Consider the following 15610-nt stretch of genomic DNA (forward strand, 5'->3'; position numbering starts at 1 on the left):
GCATCTTAAAACATCTGACATGGGGCACATCAGCAGCAGAAGCAATCTTTCCTGCTCAGTGCTTGGAAGAGCCTTTGTGCAAATGTACAGGCTGCTTGCAGGAGCAAATACTGTGCGGTGGGGTCAGGCTTCCATATACAGAGAATAACAAGGTGGCTCTCTTAAGTGTTTGAGTGTCTGCAAAACTTTCTACAGCAAAGTTTTACTCAACAAAGCAAAGAATAAATTTTTTAAAATTTCTGTTAATGCTGTAAAATAACTTTACAGCTGTAATATGTTGTGAACAGATGTAAAGACCCAAATTGCCACTCTGTTCAAGCAGGCAGAGTATAAATCAATGGACTTGTTACTGACAGTGACTAATCTATTTCCTTGCAGGTAAGGTGCTATAATTTTAGTTGTCTGGAATAGTTGTCTGGAAGAGTATTATAGTAGAATTCCTTGTGTCCTGTAACTGCTATCTTTTTTTTTTAATGTACTACTGAGATGGATGTAGGACCACCAGATGCTTTGATAGCTGGAGGTGTTATTCCTGTAGAGGAAGACAGGGGCATTATCCAGTTCTCAGTCATACAGGTTTTCTATAATAGAAATGGAATTAAACTGTACAAATTGAAATACAAGATATGGGACTTGATAACAACAATTTTGTTGAAGGTTGAAGGTGACCAGTTTAAAACTGAGAATACTGTGTACTAAGAGATCCTGTGACAGGTTATCAGCTGCTATCTTGATTCCTCTGGAGGGGAAGGAAATGCAATCCTGTGCTGCCTGTGGGTAGAGAGATACTAAATGGTCCTGGAAAAGCTCATAATGAATAAGAAGTGAGTGTCCAGTACTGTACCTCAAAAGAAGATAAATTCTAATTGCAATTGAGGCAGAAAAGACTTATTAGGGCTATAAGGGGGAGTGGAGCCTGTCTTTTACAAGAAGAGAACAGATGTGACTGCTTTTTAATTACATAGATAAATTATGATTCTTGATGCCAAAAGTCTTATTTTCATTTGGAGGAAACGTGCACAGTCTGCATAGCCATAAAGAAGTAATGGGCTTGGGAATTACTAGAGGCACATGTGGATTTCTGAGTACAGACCTTTGCTGCTTTCTTGGTGAAACAAAAAACCATAGTTTATAGTTCTTCTGAAAATAAACTTCTAATGATGTTTAGTGGACAAAAACTCATCAGCAAAAGACTTAATTGTTTTGAAATATTCAGGTAGTGAGAAGTTGTATTCTTCTAGGAAATGCAACCAACCAAACTTACTAATGTGAAGTGGTAGACCTGTGGAGAAAGGGAATTGCTGATGGATGCCTGAGCAGAGTTAGTGGTTAGTATGATGCCACATCATTGATTTTTGCCAAGGTGACAAGTAGAGCTGTTGCTTAGGCAAGTGGTCTTGTCTGTTTATCAAAACTACATATCTTTTAAAGACTATCATCTTAGTTCAATTTTTTTTCAATTAAAAAACTAAACAAGACTTCTAGCTTGGTGTCATTCTGGCTGACACTTGATGTAGTTAGTACTGATAAAGCTCTGATAAAGTGCTGACGTGTGTCCTCTCACTTGTACTGTGAGGATGTTTGGGGGGACGACAGTTTCCGTTAGGAGACGTGTGGGAAGCTACAGAACAAGATCTTGTGGCTTGTATGGTGTCAGAGCTCTCAACCCTAGTCCTCACAAGTGATGCTCTGCCTTGAACAAAGCCAGGAAAGTTTCTCAGAGTCACTCTGGGCTAAAGTTTATGACCAACTTTCAACTGTCATGCTCACAGACATGGTTAAAATGCTGCGAATCTTGGAAAGGACGTTTACCATCAGCTCACTGCCTCTGTTGTTTTGTTATATTTTATAGTAGAGTCATAGAATCATTTAGGTTGGAAAAGACCTTTAAGATCATAGAGAGTGATAAGGTCTCCCCTCAGCCTCCTTTTCTCCAGGCTAAACAACCCCAGTTCATTTGGCTGCTCCTCTCAGGCTTGTGTTCTAGACCCTTCACCTAATGGGTCGAGATAAGTCTCATGGGTTAAGATAAAGACAGAGAGAGAGAGAGAGCTTGGTTTTTTACATATTTACATTCCTACATACATATTTAGAGTTTTACATACAATTACATATGGTACACTGCATGTTTTGTATCAGCTGTTAAGCAGTTCTAGTGTTTACAGATATTAAAATGGATTGACTCTAGTAATGTCTAGACAAATACATGTTTCAGCACAGGGAATGGATAACTTAGATATTTGGACCTCAGCTGCCCGATACACAACAAAGTGACTTACTCTGCCCTAAAGCCTTTTTGAACTTTCCACCTGTATTTTTGTCTGTAAAAGAAAGTGCCTGTTTCCAGTTCTAAGCATTTTAATTTAGAAAACCATTCCTCTAGCAATACAGCTGCTGACGTCTCATTTCTGAATTTCTTCTAGACTTTTTTTCCATATGCAGGTAACTATTAATCTTTCTGTCAGAGTCACTGCATGCTTTGTGCACTCTACTTTCTTTGCATCCTTGAAAAATGAGACTGTGCATTTGCCGTGTTCTGTTCTTCTCTGGTGCTGGGGCTCCCTTTTTCCTATGGGAGTTGCTCTGTGACTTAAACTTTGAAAACACATTGACTCTGTGTCCTTACCAAAAAAAGCACACTATCCAGGCAGAGCCAGGGGAAGAAACATGCCAAGTCTGGCAGAGATCAGCTTGAATCCTGGACCCTCAGAGTGACCTGGGCTTCTGCTATCGTCCATTTTCCCTATCTCTGAAGAGAAGCATCTTGCTTAGCTCCCAGGTGGTGCCATAGGAGCCCAAGTAGCCTGCAAGAGAGCTTTGGGGGAGACGGAGGTGGTGATGCAGTTAAAACATTGTCTTAAAACATCCCAATACTGGAACAGCTCTGTGCAGGGTTGACCCTGGCTGGGTGCCAGGTGCTCACCAAAGCCACTCTATCATTCTCCTCAGCCAGGCTAGGGAGAGAAAATATAATGCAAGGCTTGTGGGTCAAGATAAGGACACAGAGGGATCACTCACTAGTTACCCTCATGGACTGGACATGGGGAAAGATTAGTTTGATTTATCACCAATCAAATCAGAGTAGGATAATGAGAAATAAAAACATATCTTACAGACCCTTTCCCCCCGGCCCCTTCCCTTCTTTCCCAGGCTCAGCTTCACTCCCAGGCTCTCTCCCCACTCCCACCAGCAGTGCAGGGGACAGGGAATGGGGCTGCAGTCAGTCCATCACATGCTGCATCGGCTGCTCCTCCTTCCTCGGGGGAGGGCTCCTCACAGTCCTGCTGTGCTCCAGCGTGGGGTCCCTCCCACGGGAGACAGTCCTCCATGAACTGCTCCAACATCAGTCCTTCCACGGGCTGCAGTTTTTCACACACTGCTCCAGTGAGGGTCCCTTCCGCAGGGTGCAGTCTTTCAAGAACAGCTGGCTCCAGCGTGAGTCCCTCACGGGGTCACAAGCCCGGCCAGCAAATCTGCCCCGGCCCTAGCTCTTCTCTCCAATGGGGCCACAGGCCCTGCCAGGAGCTGCTCCAGCATGGGCTGCCAGTAGGTCACAGCCTCTATCAGGCATCCCCCTGCGTCGGTGTGAGGCCCTTGCTGGGCTGCAGGTGGATATCTGCTCCACCATGGACTTCCATGAGCTGGGGGGCACAGCCAGGGCCTGCCCCACAGGCTGGGGGCCACCTCTGCTCAGGGCCTGGCACTGCTCCGGCCTCTTGTGGCCCTGTTGGGGGCTTGTGGGGCTGCTGCTCTCCCCCCGCCTCTCTCCTCTCTCCAACTGCAGTTGTGCAGCTTTCTTTTCCTCCTTCTTAAAAACGTTATTCCAGAGGTGCTACCACTGTCACTGATGGGCTTAGCCTTGGCCAGCGGCAGGTCCTTCTTGGAGCTGGCTGGGGTTGGTTCTATCTGACATGGGGGAAGCTGCTAGCAACTTCTCACAAGAAGCCACGTAGGCCCCTCACTACCAGAACCTTGCCATGCAAACCCAATATGAGTACCAATTTTGACATGGTGGTTAATGAGCTTCTGCATAGAGCCTGTTTCTGTAGAGACAAGGGCTTGGGGTAATTTTAATTTTCTTCGCTAATCTTCTCCCTTGTGTGCTATTAGTTTTAAGGAGCTCAGTGATGGGCTCAGTAGCAGCAGCACCATTTTTTCTCAGGGAAGACTGCACTTAAGTTCCAGAAGATTGTTGTGGTCTTTTCTTATTAATAAAATGTACAATGTTAGAGGGGGATGGAATAATGTCAAAATAGTCTTTCTTAAAGCACAGTGCATGTGTTGGGTTTTTTTATTATTATCAAAGAGAAGAGTTTTTAAAAGTCTGTTACCATGGCAGCAGAACAGGCTGGCATCTCTGTAGTCAAAACCCCAAGTCTTGTTTGACTATGATTAAAGTAATGGTGGTATTTTAGTTTGCTAGTCATCAGAAGAAGGATCTGTTTGATTGCACAGCAAATAGTACTGGGGACCAGATCTCTTTTGAAGCTGGGGTGGTCTAGTTAGCACGCTGCAGTTGGTCCAGTTCCCTGCCTGGCTCTTCAAGGGAGGGCAGAGGACAGAGTAGGACTAAGTGTTTTAATGGCAAACTTAAGCTGAACAAGATACTCTTCAGCATCAGGGGCATGCTATAATTCTGAAGCTCTGAAGCTACTGTGCTGCTGTCACATGTTGCTTTTTGCACTGTTTGTGTAAAAGACAGTTTTCTTGGGACTCTGGTAGCTTACACCTGATCAGATTTTAAGATCTGAAGTGTGGAGTCATGACAGAGATACCAACTATAGTCATTTATTAAAGTTCTTGGATGGACGTTGCAGGTGTTGCTTTGAGGAGAGAGAAAAAAAGAGTTTTCAAATTAGTTCTCTAATACTCATCCAGGTACAGGATTACAGCATTGCTTCATGCAGTCATCATACACAAAATACAGGGCCATGAAAATTACATTTATGACTTGGTCCAGTCTTCTCTAACCAGTGAAAAACTAAATGGAAACTACCAGCTCATGGAGTAAGGGTGGTGGTGGAAGGAGAAGAAAGACCATGATGGATAGAAACTTCTGTCATAAGGACCTTAACATGGGCAGGAGCAGGGGACCAGGTCTGGTCACTTGACAGATCCTGTGAACTGTTACTGGGTGAGCTGTGCGGCCTGATGGTAAAAATCATCCTCTGGGTGAGAAACATCTGCACTCACTTGTTGCTATGCAGAGCTGGTGTGCCCTTTTCCTGTGTCACACACCAGCTGAGATGAAACCTATTTCTATGTCTTCACTGATGTGCTGCTCTGGCACAGGCAGCTCTTCAGTAGAGGAAGGCTGCTAAATCCTGCCTCCATAAACTGCTCCATCAAATACTGATTCATCGGATGTCCACGTGTAGCCTTTCTCACAGATCTGGTCTTGAAGACGGTTTGGGTACATATGCTGGTTAACCAAAACATGAGGTAGTCAGGAACAGATGCACACTTTGTAAATAGTGCAGTGCTGAGATCAGAAGTAATGGTGTTCACAAGAAGGAAAGTTTTTTTAGACAAAACAACCACTTGTGTGCTGGTGTTTCCTGCTTTAGCTTCCTCATTGGCCTTGAACATGTCTCAGAAGGTCGTTTTACTGATCTAAATCATAATCATGGACTCCTCTTTGCAGTCAATTTTCTTCTTTCTTGGCTGGTTAAACAACACTGTATGCTCTGAAGAATAGTTGGGGTTTTTACCAGTACTTTAGGCAGTGGAATAGCTTAACTCAATAGCCTTTGTTTTTCAAAAGATTGTGCTGGTGCCTGGGTCTTTGTTCTCTTCTTAAGGTAGCAGTGATGATGTGGGCCTTGCAGAAAGTTTGAAGAAAAATATCTCCTTAGACTTTAGTTGGCCCCTTCATCCCAGTCTGCTCCTATTTGATGAGGGTTTGCCTGTCTGTAATAGTATCCTGTTATCCTTGTAGTACCCTGTGCTTCAGGATTTCTGCAGGTAGCTGAAGGGAAAACAGATGAATTAACGTTCTGAAATGCAAGCTGAGGAGGAGAAACAACCTCTTTCATTGGAAGGGAGTCATAAACCAGTGCATCTATGCAGATACCTCCCTGCATGCATACTAAAAAACAGCAGACAATAAATCAGTTTCAAAATAACCTGAACTACGGACATCTCTAGACCTTGCCTGTTGTGTTTGTGCATATATATATATATATATATATCTCACCTGAAAAATCTATAAACATTTATAGTGGGTATATCTGTATTACTGTAGGCCTATGATTTTTATTTTTTTTCAAAATGTGGAACATACAATGATTGCTTTCTTAGCTTTGTGCAAACTCTTGTTTATACCCTTTAGTGTGAAGCTTGACTTATGTGCCTTTTAATATGTTGCCTAGATTGATTTTCAAGGGGCTTAAAAGACACAGTTCTCACTGAGAAGTTGCTTTCTTAAGAACATGCCTGATGTTGGCTTTGATCCTGTTTGTTACAGTAATCCTATTGTAGAGATAATCATAGAGGAGAAAAATTGGTACCCTTTTCATTTAAGATCATCTAGGCTAGTCTTAGTTAATTAGTAACTGGAAAGAAGCTCTCGCAGTTTATTGTAAGACGAAGGTTTGAAAACCACAAGCTGAAGTGTTAGAAAAACATAAAGATGTAACACTTCCTAATCCAAGGAAAATATTTTACCTGCGTTTAGTTATTTCCTTGGAGTTATTGGAAAGTCCAGCCCATCTGAAAACGATAATATTGACTGTTTTGGCACCAGACTTGTCTCAGGTGTGTCTGCAGGTGAACAGGCTTGATTTTTGCTTCATATGAGAATGAGTGTTAGGCATGGGAAGTGAATGTCACACTGAACGGTTAAACAGCTCAAGGAAGCTTTAGTGCTTCAGCTTGTTTTGATCTTTGTTTACACAATTATATTTTTTCTTTTTTTTTTTTTTTCTCTCCTTTTCTCTACTGCTATAAATCAGCAGCTTTCTTCCTGCACCGATCAACCTGCTGTGGAATCTCGCATGCAGTGCCCTCCTTTCCAGTAAAGAGTCTAGACAGCAAATTCCCTGGTAGCATATGCCATTTCGGATCGTTATGCCTTTTTGCTTTTTTGTGAAGGCTTTTTAGAAACTGCATTACCTCACCCGTCGGCCTGGAGATTGAGCAGCCAGCGCCGCTGATAGGGCTGTGGCACCCAGCGCTGAGCCAATGGAGAACTTCAGCTTCAAACTCTTAATGAGCAAAAGAGCAGCATCTCATTTAGGGCTAGATAGTTAATGTGGGGTGGTTTTTTTTAAGTGTTACTTCTGAAAGACAAGCCACTTAACAATTATGTGCCATATTGCTGACCAGTGAAGCTGAACAAATAGCTATTTACATTGACAGATCAGAGGAATGTGTAAGTGCATCGTGGTAACCTACATTTTCTGTGCCAAGAGATTTGCAGCTGACTGCCTGGGTGACTCACTCCTTGGATTAGGAGATGAGGTAATGCTTTTGAGATACAGGGTGATGTCATTCCTTTACCTGAGCTGCATGCCGATGCTAGTTGCTAGTACTTTCAAGGAAAGTCCCTTTGCTGCTTCTGATGTACCAGAGAATGAGCTGTATAACTTGGGAGCTGTTATTATTAATGTCCTTCTAAAACCTCTGGCTAAACTGCTCTTTTAGAAGATGTCAACACAAGTGGCCACAAATGCCTTTTGTTGTGTGTGTATGTGGGCACCTGCAAGTAGGCACATTTACATACCTGCTCCATTCTTCAAATAAAGCTGCTATAGTAAAAGACCACCTTTGTGGTAATCAGGTGCAGTCCCTTTTCAGCACCATGTCATGTAATCCCATTTATAGACAGATTCATCTTAAAAGAAGGGGATTTCCCCCACCCCCCACCCCATTCTGTTTCTGTTGTGAAATACTACCTTTGTGGTGATGGTTAGTGACCGAAATGTCTAGCTTGCACTTACTCACAGCCAATTTAACCCCATCTGCTTGTATTCTGGCATTGTCCTTCAGTGCAGTAGCTCCTCCTGTTGCCTGTGCTCTCTTTCCTGGTGTGTTCACCGACAGCAGTTGTGTCTTTTCTCAGCCTTTCTTTCCCAATGTCACGCAGGACTTGCTGCTCCCGTAGGTGCCCTCAAGGTTGGGAGCATGGGCAGGTGATCAGCAGAGCTGGCCGAAACGGTCTTGTCTCTTCTTCACAGCTTATGGGGACCAAGGTTTTAACAGATGAGCAGGCAGTGCCCCACTGTCAGAGATTTTTTGAAGGCATGCAAGCCATGACCTGATTTGACCTGTATCTTGGAAGTATAGAAATGTGTTTTGCTGAGTGAGCTTCATGAAACATGTTAAGCATTTGGGTGTGTGGCTCGAAGAAGTGGCCAATGTTTTTCCTGTCGTTTGCTAGTAGAAAATTTCCTACTAGGGCCCTGGAGCAAGAGCTTCAAGGACAGGGGAAACACTCCAGGTGACAAGTGTCACACTGTCCCCAGAGCTCTCAGAGTTACCTACTGAGAGTCTGCCTTGCTCAACAGTGATTTATGGACAGTTTGTACCACTGCCTTCTCCCTTCACAAACTGGTGGGATGGTCTGAAGCTGCATTACAACGCCATTGCAGCTGTGGCTTCCAGCAAGCATATCTGAAAGTCTGAACTTGCAAGTGGCTGTCTAGCTGCCACTGCCACACATCTGGTTTGACCATGCGATATGGATTTAGCTGACTGATGGCCAGAAGAATTTCTTCATGATTAGACTTGGAAGTTAGTTGATGGCTGGGTTTGCTGGGCTTGGGCTCTGTGTGCTGAGGCAGTGGTAGAGGGAATGGTTTGGCTTTTGTGTATTTGGAAAGGTGCTTATAGAAAGAACCTTTACTTTTCATTCTTATTTACATATGGAATATCTCATATTGCCAGAGATGAGGCATCCAAACTACTTGCAAGTATTTGGACCATGTGCAGGGAGAAACCTAATAGAGGATTTATTAATGCAAGTAACAGGCTAAAAGTTGTCAACAAAATTATTATGTGTTTCTGAAAGAATATATTATAAAACATTTTATAGTATTACTCTTCTGTGTTGAATGTTTTAACAAGATACTCCAACATGGTTACAGCTGCAACTTTGGCACTGGCATCTTTTGTTTTTAGAAAGGTATTTTCCAAAATCTGCATTCCTTTGTTTCTCAAGATCGCAAGGCTACTCTTGAATAAGAATGTTTATATAAACCTTATTTGTTTGCTTGATTTTTACACTGATAAGTGATTTCTACCAATGACCCTTCCCTGCACAAATTTTTGCTTTTATGTTGATTTATTTCTGTAAGGGGATGCATAGAGCTGTCTGGTTAAACCACAAGAGCCGTGTGTGTATATTTTTCCTCCCCAATGGTAGGCCATAAGGCAACATTTCTTGTGCATCACAGATCTCATGCAATGTCTCTTCCAGAATGTTTGGCCTTTTTTGCCATAAGGTAAATACCTGGAGGGAAAGAGCATACCTCATTTTGCTTTGTAAAGGGCTTTGCCACTTCTATCAGGGGGTTATTTTTTATCATCTCTTCAATTACATGCTATCTTCCTGAGAGTTACTATTTTAATTGTCAGTCATCATGAGGCTTTTCAAAGCCAGAAAGCATCAGTGTTGGATCTTTTAGTGATCTTAAATACCATGACCAGCATTGTCAGGTAACTCACCTAAATTTCCTCTTTGAATGAGGTGTGTCAAACAGTGTTAAGAAGAGGTATTAGTCACGACATACATGCATTTACAAGACCAGTCTTTCCCTTCATGTTTAGGTGAATCCTAACTTTGCTTAATGCTGTTTGCTCATCTGTGACCCAGTTAGAGGAATAAAAAGTTTCATGTTAGAGAGAATTTTAATCATGCAGAAGATGTGGTTTCATATCCTCACTTTGGTTCCAGAAATAATAACCAGACACATTCTGGATCTTTTGTATGGCTTCATAATACACATCTGTGCCTTGGAGTCTGAACCCGAGTATTTTAAGTGACTAATAAACATGTACCAGAAGTATTCTTTAAATCTTAATGTGTAAAGTATCTGAATTTAGTGTAATTATGTTGTAAGGTACTGCCCAAATGGACAGAGGTTCTGAAAAAACATTAAAATCTCCGTGTTAATCTATATCCTCAAAAGCTAAGATTATGTGGATTACAGTTTCTCACTGCTCTTGATGGGCACAGCCACTGTGGCTCCACAGTGTTAGTTATGGTCCATCATGCTGATAATGAGTTTCTTAATAAGTCCCTTAGTACTCATTGACAATGACTCATACTTCCGAACTAGGATCTCCTTGAAAATCTGAGTGTAATGGATGAAACCCCATACCCTGGTGAAGAATTTTTTATTATTTTTTTTAACTACTTATGTGTTTAAGAAAAAGCCAGGCAAGTTTTAAAGGAATGATATATTTAAACATAAGAAATTCTGGGAACAAGAAGTTAGATTTAACTAACTGGAACGGCAAAGGTGAAATGTGGACTCTGATCTCAGTAACTGCTCTTTCTGCTATACCAGAGGATAGATATTTTGGAGTAGTCATTAACTGTAAAAGACTCACATATAGCCTTAGATTTTCTTTTAAAATTAAATTCAGTATTCTGATATACAGGGAATGGTTGATTTTGTGTTTAGCAATAAACCAGCTCTGGAAAAAAACCCAGTGAAGTAGACCTTTACCGAAAACGCCACTGTCTTAAAACTATGACAAATAATCTGCAAAATCTGCACTTTAGCCAGTGACTGTCTCTTCAAGAATACTTCCTCCCGGATCATATTTTCTATAGTTTGGGTGAATACTAATCTACCAATTGACTGAGCCTTAAAATGCTTTGTTTAAAGTGGAAGAAGTATCACACACTGAACTGTTTTTAAACTAAAAATAGTGAAATACAGGTTTTATTTGAATACCTGAAAGTTTTCTGTCTTGAGTATAACTTTGAAAAATAAGACTCCAGGGTATGAAACTATAAAGTAGGACACTGGAACATAATGCCGTGTACTTGTTTATACAGTGTTTCTGTTTCCATTTGCGATCTGTGTGTTTTGATAAAATTGTGGTTAAATGGTAGCTAACCTCCAATTAAATTATTTTAGGTATTTGGAAATAAGATGATAATCCCTTCCTTGGATGGGGACCTTTTCCAGTGGGATCGGGATCGAGAGAGCATGGAAGCAGTTCCTTTCACAGTTGAATCTCTTCTTGAGTCATCCTACAAATTTGGTGAAGATGTCGTCTTAGTTGGGGGGAAGTCTTTGACAACCTATGGGCTGAGCTCATACTCAGGGAAGGTAAGAGCCTGAAAAATTGCCTTGTGTGTGTTTCAAGCACTGTCTTGCAAACAGATTGCTCGTCGGATTTAAACTGCAGTACAGCTCAGATATATAACTGCATGCACAACAGAGCAGAATCTGAGCTTCTTGGCGCCTAATGCGGCAGGCTGGAGTAAGGCTAACAGCTGGTGCAGTTAGATGGTATGGCTGAGCCCCTCACTGCAATCTTCTGCGTGTGAGCTCACATTGTATCCCCTCTCCTGGCATTGACACTTGTCTCACCCTTTGCTAAGCTGATTCAATTTGCTAACCCAACAGCAAACTGTTCAATTTTTATTGGATTAGTTTTGTGCTAGGTTAGCTGTAGCCAGCTCAGCAGGGGGTTGGGGAGTGCCAGAGCCAGCACTAGGGAAGGGACAGGGGTTTTGCAGCCAGAGGTGAGTGAGGAGGGAATAAGAGGGATGACCTCTCTCTACCAAGCTGGGAGAGGAGTTCAGCTTTATCATATGGCTCTGCTTGAAATAGACTTTGCTGTTCAGCTTACTGCATCTCAAAGAAGGCTTTAGGTTACAATAGTCTTTTCACAATTAATTTCAGATTTTTCACAACTAATGAGGGATATCTGGTTGAAAACAAGAAAAATGTTCAACATATGCGAAAGTTTAAGACTTGTAGTTGTCAGTGAGTTTACTATTTCTTAGAAGTTCTCCTTACATGTTGAAGTCATATGCTTTGTGTATTGAAGAACAGACATTTGCTAAGTCAGAAGCATTTGAAAACAAGTTAAAAAATAGATTCCATTTAAAAATGTTATACTTCCAATGTTTGCTTTCCAGAAAATTAGTTGTTTTTTTTCATTTTGACCATATAATTTAATGTAGAATATTTCTGTGGTATGGTGTAGAGTGATCATTAGTAAAAAAAAGGGATAGACCCAAAACAAGAGTTCATGAAATCATTTTGATTTCCTCACTGATAGCAGAGGGCACTGGTGTGCCAACAGACTGCTCCTCCCCCAGCGTTCAGGAAGTGGAAATTTGTGTTCCTGCTTTGATTCTTGGCTTTTCTCACAGTAGCAAGGGTACCTCATACAGGAAATAGTGCCCTCCTCTTCCTCCTTAAGAGTTTGGGCAATCTGTTGTCTTTGGCAGTCTGATGTTGATTCAGACATCCTGAAAGTGTATTCAACTTGCTTTTCAAAATACTGTTGCCCATGTAATCCAAATTCAGTTTGAGTTTGGGACTGTTGCAAAGTTTCTGTGACTGTGAAAGTTAAATGATGTCTTCTTTCCCCTTTAATAGCTGGTAAGGCAAAGGGGAAAGACGGCAATATTTTATATAAATCAATAGTACTTCATTTGAAGCTAATAGTTATGCTAAGACAAATATAGCATGAAAGCAGAATTATGCTGTGGGTCTTGTAGGAATGTTCTGTCAACATCCATAGAAATAGTGGGAAAAGAGAGACTTAAGATTTCTTTCTGTTAGAAGTATGTGCAGAATGTCAAAAGGTGGTCAAAATAGCCCAAACTGTAGACTTAGTAGAATCTTTTGAAAATTCTAGTTCTGAGATGCCTTTATCTCTTAAAGCAGACTTTTCAATTTCCCACAAGTCAAGCATCTAAAATCACTGAGCCTGAAATTGCCTGTGAGCCAAAAATCTGTTGTAAGGATTGTTAACTTTGAATATTGCTGTTGATTACATTTATTTGTCTTGAAGTTCTTCAGAACTTCAAAGCATGTACGAGTCTTTTGCCTTGTCCTTTAGGTGAAGTACATCTGCTCAGCTATGGGCTGTCGCCGGTGGGATGATGATGAAACAGAACAGGAAGAGACTCTCCTACTACACCGAACGCAGAAAACGGTCCGTGCTGTTGGACCACGCAGTGGCAATGAAAAGTAAGTGTAAGAATTGTTCAGAAACAATCCGATAGAGGTAAGTTCTTAACACATAATGTTTTAAGGGTTTGACCTTTCAATTCTCATTAGACTAGGAGTTGCACAAGGGAGTTTAGATTAACAATCTGACCAAAGGAATGCACCAGATTTATCTAGGATCTAACCCCTTTGCTCTTTAGTGCTTTTGAAAAATGTCTTTAACTTCAGTTTTATAGCTGATTAGACAGAAAAGATATGTGCACTTATTTATTCCCTCAAAATCAAATGAAAATTACTTTCCTTCTCCTTACAGACCTCGAAAGAATTTGTCACTACTGTACTACACAAGGCAAATGTCAGTAATGTTTGTTCTACCTGTTGATTCTTGTACAAAAGGACAGTTTAAAAGTCTTCTTATGACCTACTGATTCACTTTTAAGTTCTTTACCTACTCGTAGTAACTGTCACTGGTTGGTTTTTTTTTACTTGATGTCTTCAGCTTTCATTATAAGTTGATATTTTAAAATGTCTTCTGTCTTTTTTTAAGAGTCCCATTCTTAAATCTACTTTGTTCATTTCAAATGGAAGTGGTCTGTTTTACAAGCTGTAGAAACTAGTTCAGTCTGTGACTATCTTTCCTATTGCTGTCACATTGATTTTTTTAATACATCAAGATTTCTATAAAAATACAGACACGTATTCTACTACAAAAAAAAAAAGCCACCAAAACCCCACTTCATAAAATACAGGTTTAAAAGGCTGATTGCCATACATAGATACAGTAACTGCCCAACAATTTAGTGAACTAGTCATTCCCTGTTCCCCTGCTCCCTCTCCTGTTTGCAGCACGATTTGACAGGTTGTGTATCTATAGTGTGTCAGATAACGTAATTAGAATTCCAATAGATTAGCAGATGTCTATGAAGGGAAATCTTGGGTTCCGTGGTTCTTGGAGACTGATATTGGCAGGGAGAGGTACGTCATAACAACATGCTTTTTCCTTCACACACATCTTTCAAAAACATAGTATGACATCTTGTACACCGTAATCTTCCTGTCTTTGTAGTCAGAAACAGAGGTACTTTCCTGGTGACACATTATGGCTGCTATGGAATTTACAGGATAGACATGGGGTTTTAATCGAGAGAAAGAAAAACATATACTAAATCAACTGAATATATAAAATGTGCCAAACTTTTACCATGCAGTTTGGGCTTCTGGTGGTTGCTAGACTGGTCCTAAGAAACTTTTGAGTACCCAAACATACTGTTCAAGAAATATTTTTTCCCCCTTCTTGCTGCTCAAGACACAAACTTGCCATCCTTTCACATCTGTATCTTCTCTACAGCATCCAGCTGTATCATGGAAAAAATAAAAGAATTATTCTTTCTCTTTTTGAAAATAATTTTCCATTTCTGCCCTAATTTGTTGGTTTACAAAAATTAAGTATCTTTTGGCTGTGCAAGACAACTCTGTGTTCTTTATGCTGTTGTCTTTTTTCAGTGTTAACCAATGGGACACAAGCAGTCCTTGTTTCGTGAAGTACCTGTCAAAGAAATTCTGTGTTAGATTGTGTGTGGGAATTCTGTGTTAGGTCGTGTTTGGGGTTAAAATAAATAAAAAAGGCATTGTCCCTCCCTCAGCTTGAAAAACTTTACGTTTCAAATTAAATCTGCTTTATTAATGAAGAACAGTATGTCTTGTGTAGAATGCTGCTTCCTAAATGCTTCATATTTGTTACTCATCAGCTACATAAAGTTTTCCTACTAAACAGACCCAGCTGTACTACTTGGTGATTTTAATTGCTCTCTCCGTGAACTAAACCTTTAATGCCATTGGCCCTACTTTACCAGCTGTTTTCTTAACTCTCCCATCATGTTGGACAAGATTTCTCAGCTTGTTTGGTTTGTATTCTGGATTAGCACTCCCCCTCCTGGTACAGTTGTGTTCTCCTGACAGTCTGAGAGTTTACTGTGAAAATACAGGCCAAGTACAGGTTTAAGAATCTTCTGGATGGAGGATTTGGGACTTCCTTCGAATGTATTAATTGTTTCTACAAAGTTTTTCTCTTTTTCTTTTAGGTGGAATTTCAGCGTTGGTCACTTTGAGCTGCGCTATGTCCCAGATATTGAAACTAGGGCAGGTTATATTGAAAGCAATTTTAAATCAAGTATGAATAAAGAAGAAACAAAAATAATTTCGGATGTGGATGAGCAGGAGGCTATGATGAAAGATACAGTGATAAAGGTCTCAGTAGCTGACTGGAAGGTGATGGCTTTTAACAGACGAGGAGGACATCTGGAATGGGAATACCAGGTAGGCCAAAAGAAAGAATATTAAATGTTACAAAAGTACAAGTTTTGCAGCATCATAGATGACGTCTTTTATCTTGGGTTTCAAGTGCTGTCTTTGTAAAGAAGCACACATCTGCTTATAATTCTTTTAACTGAAGGTCTTACTTTGAA

At 40.8% G+C, this 15610-nt stretch overlaps 1 protein-coding gene across 1 annotated transcript in view; it reads left to right on the forward strand.

The window, feature by feature from the left end:
- EIF2AK3 (eukaryotic translation initiation factor 2 alpha kinase 3) overlaps window positions 1–15610 on the forward strand; it is a 45350-nt gene that overhangs the window by 11904 nt on the left and 17836 nt on the right. Inside the window, exons 3-5 of the mRNA XM_040591317.1 lie at window positions 11091–11285; window positions 13036–13166; window positions 15227–15461. Coding sequence (XP_040447251.1) covers window positions 11091–11285; window positions 13036–13166; window positions 15227–15461 — 561 coding nt within the window. The remainder of the gene's footprint in view (window positions 1–11090; window positions 11286–13035; window positions 13167–15226; window positions 15462–15610) is intronic.

This window comes from Falco naumanni, chromosome 1, assembly GCF_017639655.2.
Source record: "Falco naumanni isolate bFalNau1 chromosome 1, bFalNau1.pat, whole genome shotgun sequence".
NCBI lineage: Eukaryota > Metazoa > Chordata > Aves > Falconiformes > Falconidae > Falco > Falco naumanni.